General features: G+C 25.6%; 1 protein-coding gene across 1 annotated transcript; it reads right to left on the reverse strand.

Moving 5' to 3' along the window:
• Positions 1-3794: 3794 nt before the first annotated feature.
• Positions 3795-8559, reverse strand: GAME4 (GLYCOALKALOID METABOLISM 4). Its single transcript, NM_001365974.1, is given in 8 exon segments — positions 3795-4010; positions 4253-4374; positions 5300-5406; positions 5545-5623; positions 5755-5844; positions 6120-6389; positions 7648-8116; positions 8279-8559. Coding segments are annotated over 8 exon segments (1464 nt in total). The 5' UTR covers positions 8512-8559; the 3' UTR covers positions 3795-3916.
• Positions 8560-14632: the final 6073 nt, after the last annotated feature.

Raw genomic sequence — 14632 nt, forward strand, 5'->3', positions numbered from 1 at the left:
ATTCTCATTATCTATAGCTAAATGTTAATACACATTATTTAATCACTTTTTATATTGTAAAATAATATATAATTTTTTGTTGATTTATACTTGTATTAATTATACCACCATACTTAGTTCTGATATTAAAATTCACATAAGTTATGATGATTTTGATATCGAAAGTCAAATATGATATTAAGCAACAATGATTTATGTATGAAGTTAACTTAATCTTCAATTAAACAACCACTAAATGTTCTCACTCAATTTTTTAAGGGATGATCGATTTATGATTCTATAAATTTCACATGAGAAAATACAATAAAAATTAAGAAATAAAAAATTTTACAAAGTCTTTTTGGTAGGTTTCTCAATCGATTTTCGATATTTCTACGGAGATACGAAAAATCTGAATTCATGCTAGAATATTTCACATTAAAAATTTAACTACTTTCTAATAAAAGTAATTTCATATCAACAAGATTTGAATTCGAATCGAATTAAATATAGGGTTTACATATCCAAGGTAAAATTTGCAGTAATTAATGAATTTCTGATAATTAGTAAGGAGCTATTTAATGAAGAATTAATGAAATTTTGAAGCTTGGCCCAATTGGATCTTGGGCATGATTTTGGGCCCATTGAAGCTTGGCCCAATTGGATCCTGGGCATGATTTTGGGCCCATTGGAAAAGGATGAAAGTAGCCTGGCTTAGTTTGTATATCATGTCAAAATTTCATTTAAATCATTATTCAATAACCTTTGCAGTGGTTGCGGAAAACGAGATTGAGATGATTCAGATATCTGAAAAGGAGGAACACAATTGTCTTGATGATACGGTACAAAATATTGACAGTGTTGTTTTAGGAGAGATAGAGATAGACCGAGGAAGATTTGAAAATAGTTGATTAGATAGACAGGACATGACTTATATTTAGTTCATCGGGGATACGACTCTAAAAGGAGAACATATGGAGGTTTGTTAACCGAAACAACATAGATGAGCCAAACTTTTAACGGATGATATAGATGAATCTTTTTTCGTAAAGTTTGATGATATATTTGAGCTTTTTTCTTAGATATAAAATAAAATGTAAAATATTTCTCCAATACTTTCTCTCGCTACTCGCTACACTCCCCCCCCCCCCCTATTTTTATTTTAAAATTATTTTACGAAAAATTCCATACTTCATCTGCAACACCCACCCACCCCATCTCTGCTGCCACCACACACACAATTCTTTTAAATAATAATTTAGATATTATTTTGTTTTATTTCACGCCAGACTTTTTTAAAAATATCTTTTTTTGTTATATTAGGTACGCAAGTGGAAATTAATAATTTTAAAAAAATATATATATACAAATCTAAAACAGAAAAATATGTATTTAGCCGTTAAAGCCAAATAAATAATTATATTTATGTATTATGATAAAAATTTTGTAAATAAAATAAAAAATGTATTATTCATACCACTAAAGTATATATCTCAAACTTATTAATTTAAATATCAAACTTACATTAAGTATGAAAACCCATGGGACAAGGGAAGTAAATGTGATGTGGTTACCAAGTAAGGCACACAATCTCATGTTGTGCCTCTTTTTCATTATAATTTATTTTTATCCATCTTATTAAAAAATACAAATATAATACTTCCTATCTTGAATTTACTACTTAAATTTTAACTCAATATATCTATTAAAAATATATATATAATGAATTTATATATTTATTTTTATTAATTGAAAAAATCTAAAATATATTCATTCACTATAATTTTTAAAGATATTAACTTATAAACTAAAGACATTATTGGAAATTACTTTTATTCCTTCTTGATTTACTAATAATGACAAGTAATAGTGTATGTAATTTACGCGTAAGAGTTATATTTTAGATCGATTATTAAAGTTGATATCCTATTAAAAAATATTTTCTGAATTTCTTATAAAAAATAAAAAATATTTTCTTTAAAATATTATTTATTCATAAAACATTTTAATAGGGATAGTTTGATAAAGTACATATATCATTAATTATTTTTTTTAATGAATATGTCAAATAAATAAAGTAATTACTGTGGTTCAATTCTCAAAAGTCGATTTTACTAATTTATAAAAGACATATTAAATTAAAGTAATTTCTATCCTTACCGTAATTTAGGTCTTTCTATCAATTATATTAAATGATGAAAAAAATTTGTAAAACAACGTCTATAAAATTCAAGTCTCAGTAATTAAATCTTTTAACCAACACCAAATGATCGCATTAATTCACGAACTAAAAACAAAAATATATCAATATTTTATATATTCATTTTTAATTATTACATTATGCTTTTCGAGAAGTTAAATCATATATATTTTAATTAAAATTTTACATCATATACTATTATAAAAGAGATATTTAATGGAAATACTTTTTTCTTTAATTAAGTCAATTTATTATATTTAAAATCGCTAAAATCTTTATCGACATTATCTAAAATTTTATTATAATGTCACTAAATATAATATAGCTACGAGTATAATTGCCGCTAAATTCTCTATTTATTATAGTCATATGAAAGGATTGAAACTTATAACAATTTTCATATAATTTTCGAATATAAAATTTTAAAAAATAAATTAATCTTTATTAAAGTCTTCCATAAACAATGCCACGTCTTCGATAGCTGATTAGAAAGTAAGTTATTTATATATAATATTTAATTTGTAATTTAAAAATATAAATAACTTAATACACTATAAATTATTCAGAAAATTTATATATTATTTAACATAAAATATAAAATCATTAATATTTAATAAATATCCTCGTAACAAATCCTTGCTAATATCGAAAAATAAATAAATGAGAGAATACATGTATTAATGAGAACACTTTGAAAGAAAGAAGGGTTTTGACTAAAAAATTAAAATAATCACATTATAAAATTTTCAAATTTCACTTTTTCATGCTAACATTATTTTAAGTGCACATGAATATAATATAGAAAAATATTTATTTTCTTGAAATACATAATTAGACACGTAAATCTGCTATCTGCTTTGAAATATATAGTAAATAAACAATATTCAAATTTATACGCTTTTATCCAAATTTTAAGAATAAAAAGTTTTAAAATATTAAAATTTCATATTTAGAATTATTATAAATTATAATATTTAATATTTTAAAACAAAATAATAATATTAAAAAATTTAATCAATTCTCAAATATCGAATATCACGATAAATTTATCTTATAATGATTTAAAAACGATTTAACTTCTTGATATGTCAGAATGGTGTACTATTTTTATAAAATGTTTTTATATTAATATTTCTCCTTCTAGAGAAAAGTGTACTATTTTTATAAAATAAAACTTATATAAAAATATTTTTAATAATATGACAACTAATATAACTCTGCTATTGAATTTAATAAAGAGCCACTTTTACATCGAAGGAACAAGTGGAATACAATAATATGTAAATAAAATAAAATAAAAATAAACAATTAATATAAAATTCGAAAAATAAAATATTATGTGATTACCAAGATTCAAATCAAGACATTAATAAGATATCACAAAATTTAATGAAGTGGTGTTCTGTGCTCCCTTACTTCTGTAATTTTTAATGAAATAATTTATAATTTTTTTTATTATCCTCGATTAGATATCGGGAATGGCGAGTATTAAATTTATTATATAACTTAGGATTTGTTTAATTGTTTATTTTAAAACTAACGAATTTAGATTTTTTTCAATAAGGAGATGTAAAATATTTTTTAATTAAATAAAATCAGAAGGATATAATATTTTCTAACAAAAGTGATTCTGTATTAAATATTCGGCCAAATAACATCCAATTTAATAAGTATTCATGAGTACACTTATTGTTTTCAATATTTTGAATTATTTATTTGTAATACAATGATTAAATTTTAATTACCATTACTAGAGATCGATAGCTTCTTGAATTTCACAAGACAATTTTCAGGAGGATAACATCTAGCCTCTGGATTAATTTGCTCAACCCTGCATTAATATTAAAAAAAACCATTTAATTAAATTAAAATATAATATAAATCAGTAATTTATAGTTTATTTCAATTAAAATCACAAGTATAAAGGTCGAAATATTTATTTTTTTAAAATATAAATTTCACGATAAATTCATATATTTTAGTCCCTTTGAAAATATTTTGGTTTGAAAATAAAATAAAAATTAAAAATGAAATATTCAAAATATAATTAGTGATTTTTTACTATTTAATTACCTGTAGTGAAGAAGATAATAATGAAGAATTACTGAAATTTGAAGCTTGGCCAAATTGGATCCTGGGCATGATTTGGGGCCCATTGAAAAAGGTAGAAAAATGCCTGGCTTAGTTTCAATATCCTGTCAAAAAATCACATAGATCATTAATTAAATAATAAATAATGTGAGAAACATAAAAAGCGAAATTGAGATGTTTCAGATATCTAAAAATGAGAAACATATATATTGTTACGATGTTAATACGCATTTTAGCTATGTATTGTTGAGAATTGTAAAGCATAACGGATATAACTCTAAATAGCAGAACATACAGAGGTTGAAAATTAGGGTTGAAGAATGTCAAAAGGTTGTTAAGCGATTTTTTTCTTCCTAGTGGAGGGTGTGATTCTAGTTTAGAGCACATTTTCGATATTATTATTAGTATCCTAGTACTATTTTTAGATGAACTGAATTAGATGAGTCAAAATTAATTGATGTTAATAAATAAAATATTGAATAAATTATATTTTTATGAGCTAGTTTTATAAATATTCTTATGTATTAATAAATGAAAAAATGCACAAGTACTCCCTCAATCCCTCAATCTATGCTCGAAATTTCAGAGACAAAGTTATACTATACTAAGGTCCTATTACCCCTAAACTTATTTTATAAGTAATTTTCTACTTTTTTTCGGCCTACATGGCACGAGCTTAAAAAAAAGTCAACCAGCATTGCGCCCACAAGATAGTGCCACGTAGGACCAAAAAGGGTAGAAAATTATTAATAAAATAAGTTCACGGAGATAATATGATCTTAGTATAGTATAAGTGTATCTCTGAAAATTCAAACATAGGTTGAAGGAGTACTTGTGCATTATCCCTAAATAAATTGATATCACGAGTTTTAATCAACCTGCAAATAAAATACCTAATAATCAAATACAATTTATTACTAAACATACTTTGAATCATATATTATTAACCCTCGAAAAATTCTCTATTATAAAAAAAAAGTGAAAAGAAATTTTCTTGAAACACAATTAATTAAAATGAATATTACTTACATCCCATCTCGAAGGATTAAATTCCTTAGGTTGAACATAAACATCAGGATTCATATGAATATTCCATACAACTGCAAAAAACTTCCACCCTTTGGGTATGGTGTACCCTACACATACAAGATTTAAAACGAACGAATTATTAGATTTTCTTCGTCTCAAAATATCTGTCATATTTCATTTTACGAAAAAAATATATATATATATATATAAGTAAAAAAAAAGTAGTTTGAAGGCAAAGCACCAACCATTTATGTTAAAAGTAGTACTTGTGTCTCTAAGGAATACCGACTGATCAGTAGCTATACGTAACGTTTCATTAATTATCTGTCAATATTAAAAGAAATAACATTAATAAAAATAATGCATGTTAGTTCAATTTTTATATTATCACTTTTTTTTTTAATTATTATATTGATGACTTTTTGTGTGATGATAACATAATAATATTGTCTTACCTTACTAACAAATGTCATTTGTCTAATTTCATCAAAACTAAGTCCAGCATTTGAAGATGCTCTTCTCTTTACTATTTCCTCTTGTTCCTCCTGTTAAAAAAATAGTAATTAATCAAATATCGTCATATAAAATAAAATAAACTAGGACAAGTTGAGTTATGACTCGACCCTTTTGTAATCTCATTTTAACCCCAAATAACTTGACCTAATTTAATTCGTTCAAATTCAACCTAATCTGACTAATTGGACTAGTTCAGTTATGATCTATCCAAGTAAATATTGGACTAATTTACTCAGTCTATTCGTTCAAACTTAATTCAACTCGTCTGTTTAACACCCGTAGAACAGAGTAAAAGAGTACTTACTTTGGCTTTTTCCAAGAAATGTGGATGTTTTTGTAAGTGGAAAATTGCCTTGACAGACATAAGAGCAACAGGTTCAAAACCAGCAAATGAAAACAAAACTAGGATTTCAATGATCTTCTTGTCACTCAACATGTTTGCTTCATAATCTTGATTGTTGTTTGATAACAACATATCAATTATGTTTGCCTTTGGCATTGATTTTCCATCCTTCATGGCTTCTCTTCTTTCATCAATTAATTTTTTAAATACCTCTCCTAGTACTTTTCGAGCCTGAAATCATAATAAACATATACAACACGATAAGATTAAATAAACAGAGAAATCTCATAAGTTTTGGTCTTTAACATGAATGTTGCACTCTATGTTGTGTTAATTATAACCATAAATATCATGATAAAAGATGAAAGGGGTGATTTCGTAGTTCTTGATTTGTGAAATAAGTGTTGCACTTGAATTAAATCAAAAGTTCGTTAAATGAAATAGCCATACAATTTAATATGTTACTTTTTAGATTTTTCAAGAGTCAAACAAGTCTATCTTTGACCGTAAATTTTTCATAAATCATTTAAAAATTTTGAATTATCAATTGTTGTGACTCATAGTACTTTTTACGTAATTTACAAATATATAAATTTTATTTTAAAAACATTAAAAATTTCATGTACAAATTCTATATCAAACTTAAACTATTTTTGACCATTAAAATATAAAAAATGTCATATAAATGGACATAGCTGGAATAGATGGTAGTACAACAAAACAAATATCTTGAATTCTATAGTCTCTCTAATAACCACCACAACAAATTATTAAAAGTTTTTTTTTTCTTTTGGGGGTGGGGTGGGGGGTTCCACGCATGTAATTACGTCCGTAGAAAATTATTAATAAATAAATATGTCATTTTCAACTGATATCTATGTATGTTAATTTTATAAATAAACACTTAAATTTGTATAAATTAAATAAGTAAACACATATGTCTTGTGTAGTATAATACATGAAGGGTATTACGTAGGACACAAAATTGTCATGTAGGACGTTACGTAAGCCGAATGTGTTTATTTGTTCAATTTTTTACATGTTTAAACATCTGTTTGTGACACCTAAAGTTGAAGGACATAAATGTCAGTCGAATCCAAATTGAAGAGCACATTTATATATTATTTTTATATATAAAAAAAACATGTTATTCTAACTAAAATACATATATGTCATTTAACCTGGACTCGTCTCACATTTCTTCCTTTCAATTTAGGATGCTTCTAAATACACATTTAAATTTGTATAAAATTGAACATGTAAATACACACATCCTACTTTGCTGTTTACATCCTACACGGTATCCTACGTATATTATGTCAGGTCGAACTCATGTGTTTACTAATTCAAATTTACACACACTCAAAATAAAAAGGGCACAAATATAACTCCATGCCAAGTTAAAAAAAACAACACATTATTCATATCTTATGCTTATTTATAATTTATTAAAATGAAATAATAATAATAAAAGTTCAAAAAATCTTACCTTGAGTCCCTTATGATAAGCAAATCCTGGGAGATTAATTGGCAAATTGTGAACACCACTAATTACAGCAGTAATCTCCTCAAACATTTCATCAAATAATTCTTGATTAACTTCATCACCAATTAAAAGTCTCATAAACACCTCAAACGTAAGCTTGTGCATTTTATGAAGAAACTCAACAGGTTCTTCCGTAGTAGCGTATTTCTCTAATGTAGAACTCACAGTTTTATCGATATAATCGAAATAATCAGATAATAATCCATGACTTTTTACTGGTGCTGTTAATCTACGAAAATATTTGTCTTCTTCTATCGAAGTTGTTAATCCAATTAATTTTTTCATATAATTAGGCAAACCTCTTTCAAGATACTCTTCATCCATCAAAACTTTTCTAATTATTTCTGGCTTTGTCACCATAATTGTTGGCTTCCCAAATATGTATGCCCTATACATTCCTCCTTCTCCAAACCTAAAAAAAAAATTACGTTCGTTAGACTCTACAAAAAAAAATGTAATTACAATTTACAATTGCAGTATTCGTGTCAAATTCTTCAAAACTATACTAAATTTTAAAAGGATCTGACGCGTAAACAACATAGTAAATAAGTACGATGTAATTAAAATGATTTACCTAGTAGCAAAGAAATCAATGAATGATTTTGGATCACCACACATTGAAGCTTTGAAGTAAGAAAGTGTGTTACCAAAATATGGCAAACCCATATAACCATTTGGGATGTTATATTTGTTTGAACAAAATTTGATTGCATAATACCAACCATTTATTCTCATTAATATGGCATAAAATGTGAAAATTCCAAGTATTAAAGCTATGAAGAACAAGGCTAAATTGTAGAAATCCATTGTTCTCTCTCTCTATTTTTTTTTCTTTGAATAATTTGGATGGATTTGTGAATTTGATTGGAGGTAGTAAATGGCTACATTTATTTATCTAAAAAAATATGGCAACAATAATGATGAGACCAAATATGTGAAAAGACAATACTAACCTTTTTACTTTCAAAGATAGTTAAATCTTTATAATTTTATTCCTTAATAGAAGTGCAATTAAAAAAAAAAAATACAATCACGTGAATATAATTTAGCCCCCCAACTTTCGTTAAAAGGTTTCATTATTGATAAACTAAATATATTTTCGATTTTGTAAAATTATTAAAGAAATTGTTTTTTTTTAAATGAAAAGGTTTAAATGTGTTGTTGAATTTTGAGAAAAACTTATTTATGTTAGCTGTTAAATTTTGGTTTATTTTTGTCATTTCAGTTAACAAATAATGATATGGTCCATGATTACGGACAAAAGGTATGGAAAAAATTAAAAGAAAGGGAAAAACTAAAATAATAATAAACCAAAAAAAATGAAAAATCATATATTGATTATATATATAATTCTTTAAGATATTTTTGAAGAAAAATCATAGTTATTTGACTAGAAACCTAAAAGCTTTTACACAACCTTTACACTTGTTGTACTGTCTTATACTATGAGTTTTTGTTTTGATTGTTGGTTTATATATAATATTTATTTTGATTATTAGTTAAATTTTATTTATGATTAATATTTTGGGATTAGCTAATAATTTCTACATCATTATTATGATTATTAGTAAAATGAGGATTTTTGTTTTTATTTTCATTTTGTGTTTAATAATTAAATTGAAATTAGACTATTTCGAATTCGCGCTACATAGGATTCCATTAGAAGGATAGGGAAAGACATTTCTTACCAAAAATTTTTTTTAATACTAAAAAATCAAATTCAAAACCTACGATTAACGAGAGAAATAATCTTATCTACTGGATCAGATACGTCGATGATAACCGATTTTTTCTTTTGCCATAACAATAATGTTTCTAACGTTGGGTCCCAATATTTTATGTGAGAGAATTCAAAGATGGACTTTGTTTCTTTCTAATTTTTGTAACAATAATTTTCTACATATCTTGTCGTATTTAATTTTAATAAATTCCACTTGATGCATTGGTCACGTGAAGATTTATTTTGCGGGGTTGTTGGCTTTAAATTTAATATTAGTAGTATCAGATTCAAAAAAAACTATTTAAATAGTTTAAAATATCAATCACATTTTATCATTGGAACAACAAAATTAATTTTGAAATCTTGATCAAGCACTAATAGAACTCTAATATTAATCAAAAAAAAAAATTAGTCAACAAAAATTGTTAATATACAAAAATATTTTGATAAAAAGTAATTTTCTATAATATTTTTCTAAAAAAATTTAGTCAATCACACTATTAATTTTGTTATTTTAGCTTTTAAGCATATTTACTTATAAAACCCATTTTTCATACCATATTATATCCTTCTGTAAAATAATATAAAATTTTGCACATAATTTATGCAAATATTATTAATTAAAAAAATAAAAGAAACAATCAAATGTTATGTTTATTGCTTTTTGTGATTTTTTTTTGTTATTGGTCTAAATATAACGACTCGAAAGGCCATTTTCAAAAAAATTCAAAAATAAATATTTTTATTTCTTTCGATAGTTGTCCCGAGTCATTTTGATTAGTCAATAAAGTTGATTTAAAAATTTAAATTATTCAAGTTTGACTAAAAATATTTAGTTGATGAGTATTTTTTTAATAATTATTTCAGTTGGTTTTTAATATCCTCTATCACTTTGACCCATAGGTATAAGTGAATCAAATTAAATGGAGTTAAGTGTGACTTGGAGTAAAGCACCGTATTCGAGCAATGGGCTATTCAATTGTTTATTTTTGTGTGAATTTTTAGCGGTAATTAATTAGAAATTATTGTTAAATTTTCATTTTTAATGGCATTTAATACTCATTTTATATGACCTAAAGGCTTTAAATATATTGGATCTAATGACATTTAATTAATATCGATAAAGATTTTAACATTTTTTATTAATATATTTATTTATTACCGCTAAAAATTATATATTAATTTTATTGTTCACAAGATCACATTGGTTTGCAATCATAGCATGGTGATTGTCAATTTTTTTAAGGAATGATGTCATATTATTTCAATTAGGGCAAGAAAATTATGCATATTTGTTTTGGTGGTAGATTAGCGCCAGACTTCACATGGGGTTTTGATGTTTTTTTTTTATATGTTATCACATGTTAATTAAGTTTAATATATTGAGATATCTAATTAAATATTAGATGTATTATATTATATGAATATCACTAATTATATTATATTTGGAGAAAGTTGAGACTCAACTCTAAGCTTAAAATTTAAAATTTATGCGAATTGACGTATTAATTGGCATCAAGATTAGAAACTTTATAGAATTTGGTGAGGTTTTAGGTCTAGGATATACATGTAGTATTATGGATGTTGTTAGTTTAGAAATCTCATTGTGATTATTTATGCGAATAGATTGCATTAATTTGGAAGCCCAACGAAAGAGGAAGGTTCAAGTCTCAAATTAATTATTAGATTGTTTAAGGCAAGTGAATTTCTCAACCCTCGGTAAGTGTATAGAATTGTTTATTTTCTTGTGGTATGTGTTGAGGAGTAATGAGACTTGGTAATGTGCTGAGTTGTCCATATTGAATAAGTTTAATAAAAGACAATGTAATTGATTATTGGTGTGTGATATGTAGAGAATGATTTGAAAAGTTTGTTGATTCATCATTGATGTTCTATCACAATTGTAATGTGTAAATTGTGCATTATTATAAAAATGATTATCTTCAAATTTATTGTGTGAACATGTCATTTGCATTTATTATGAGATATGGTTGTGACAAGTTTTATGTGAATTGAGGAAGTATAAGATATTAAAGAGGATGCATCATTTTGAGGAATTATGATTCAAGGGACGTGTCATACGTCATGATGGATTCTATTATCGTGAGACGTATCACATGCCGCGACAGAATCTATTATTAAGAGTTGCGTCGCATGCTGAGACAGATGCATGAACAGATTTTTCCCCCCATGAGTTTCAGACTGAGAAACAACAGTTGTGTATCATAGATCACAGACATGCATTGTCATACTTGATATTGCATTGCATATCTTTATCATTTGTGAATTGTGATTGTCTTTCTATCGGACTTGTGATTGGTGAACTTGGTCTCATGTGTTGTTGACCTGTAATCGTTGGTTATTGAGTTATGTGCTATTTAAAGTGTGAATGTTAGGTTGGGCTGGTTTTATGCAGGTTGCAGTTGTGGATGTTCGTTTGAAGTGGTAGAAGTACCCCTATTTTATATTCTTAACTTGTGTTTAGGAGATTGCTTGCTGATTACCGTGTGGTATGATACTCATCCGTTGATTTTATATTTGTGTAGGTTATGAGTCTTAATCTTCGTGATACTCTTTCTAATTTTCTTGTCCGAGGTTTCCTATGAAGACCTGTGAGGTAGTTGATTGTCATCTCAACAGACCTTGTCACACCTATTTATGACCTTGTTCTACATCAGAGACAATATCATTTGAGACTTGTTTATTTTTTTCAATTTTATTATGATCTAGTAGAAACTTGTACACGTGATGACCACGTTTTGATTTTATTTTCATTAAGTTTATTATAATTTTCACATTAATAGGTGGTGAAAGTCTCTTTTTCTTATTTTACTTTTTTATTTATCATATTTTAGTTGGATTTTAGTCTAACTTAACTTGGTGGGATTAGAAGAGTCTCATCACGATTATTTTTGAATCGTGAAACTAAAATAACAACACAAGAACAAATATATCACAATAGGCCTAAATATTTTCGAATTATATTTAAATCTCAAATCCTAGTCCAATCTCATCATTATTTCACCCCATCTAGGATTTTCACATCATTAATTCACTTAAAACTATCAATTTTACGGTTATATTAGTGAATTACAATAAATAAATTTTTTTTAAAAAAAGTAAATGAATATATAAACAACCTAAGATACTAGCCCTAAAATCCTTATACACCCCAATTTTTTCCACCTTAGGATGAACTCAAACTCTCCCTTGGGTCACAATTACCTTCTCTAAAGCTTAGGAATCGAAGTTAAAAAGTAGGGGATCGAATTGTTCATCTTTACGAAGATTTTTTTTATGAAAAACTTTTTAAATTTGCCCTAGATTGTGCTTTCCTTTTCCCAAAATGTTCTTTGATCATTATGGGCGATTGAGGTAGAGAAATTCACTATAGAGTCTCAATCAGACCTCCAATTCCGCTATAGTGGCCCAAATCTTAGCGTCCCGAACTGGCTATTGTTCGCTTATTCTTTTTTTCACCACTAGTTCACTGGTAATGATGAGACAGGTCGTTACACTCATTATTACTGAAGTCTTATATTGATATTATTAGGGATCGTTTGATACAGTGTATTGAAGAAAATAATGGATGTATTAACTTTGTATAATACTAGTACTTTGTTTGGTACACATTTTCAAACTATGTATAACTAATGCTTTTATTAGTAATACATTTTATTTTCTGTTATGTAGAGTATTTCTAATATCATAGATTTCTATGCATCAGTAATTTAATGAATTACAATACAAGCATTAGCATGATTAAAGACGCAATTATCCCTCAAAAACTTTTTCACACCTTTTCCACTATATTTGTGGAGGGTAATTTTGTAAATGAATATTTTTTTATTTTAAAAAAATTTATGCAATATATGATTTTCAGTACATCAAATCAAATATTGCATAAGAAAAATCTAAGTGTAACTAATACAAGCATTAATACGTTATATTTTGCATTATTCTTATACATTCTATCAAACAACCCTTAAGAACAAGTAAATACATACCAAAAAAACAAAAGCAAAGATATATGAGTATAATACATTCAATTTATTACTCCATCCGTTTATTATTATATGATATTATTAGATTTGATACGATATTTAAGTAAAAAATTGAAAAAATTTAGAAACTTGTGGTCTAAGATATTGCTTAGATATTTGTATAATTGTAAATCATTTTACTAAATGTAAAAATAATAATTTAAAGTTAAATTATTTTATAATTATAATAAGGTAACATTCTTTCTCTTTATGATGAATTAAAAAAATGTCATGGGACTAAAAAAAAAATACTAATTTTTATTACTTACTATTTTCTTTTGTTTCAATTTAAAAATGAACTTTTCTTTAAAAAAAATCATGATATTAATTAAGTCATAAGTGCTTATATGAAAATAAATTTTATTAAAACTAAAATAAAAATATACAACTAAAAACATAATTTATTTTATTTTAAACTATAATAGCTAACTAAATAAAATCCATTCTCAGTAATATAAATATATGTATGATGGCTCACCTTTCTATGTATTTGTCCATTAAAAATTGTTCAACAAACACAAGAATTTCTATTTAATTCATATAGACAATACCACCCAATCAAATTATATATGTCCCACATAAATTCAATGGAAAAGAAAGAGAGGTTTTAGAAGATATTAATAAGCATACATAAAAATATCGACTAGAGGTATGATGAAATGGTAAGTATTTTTATATTTTGGGATAATGTATAAGTACTTCTTTAATCTATGTTTGAAATCTTAGAGATACACTTATACTATACTAAGATTCTATTATCCTCTGAACTTATTTTATTAATAATTTTCTACTCTTTTTCGATCTACGTGACATTATCTTGTGAGTCAAACGCTGATTAACTTTTTTTTTCAAGTTAGTGCCACGTAGGCCAAAAGGAGTAGAAAATTACTTATACAATAAGTTCAGAAGGGTAATAGGACCTTAGTATAGTATAAGTGTGTCTCTAGAATTTCGGGCATAGATTAAGAGAATACTTATGCATATTCTTTTATATTCTTAATTATAATTTTAAAATTTGAGTCTTTTATATACGAATCACTTTTATTAGAAAATATTTGATCTCTTAATAAATAAACACAAAATTTAACAAGTAAAAAGTTAGACTTTTAAATAAAATAGAATCAAAGGTTTACTCTTCTTACTTTTAAGCTAACAAATTTGCTAA

The sequence above is a fragment of the Solanum lycopersicum genome, chromosome 12 (assembly GCF_036512215.1).
Source record: "Solanum lycopersicum chromosome 12, SLM_r2.1".
Taxonomy (NCBI): Eukaryota; Viridiplantae; Streptophyta; class Magnoliopsida; order Solanales; family Solanaceae; genus Solanum; species Solanum lycopersicum.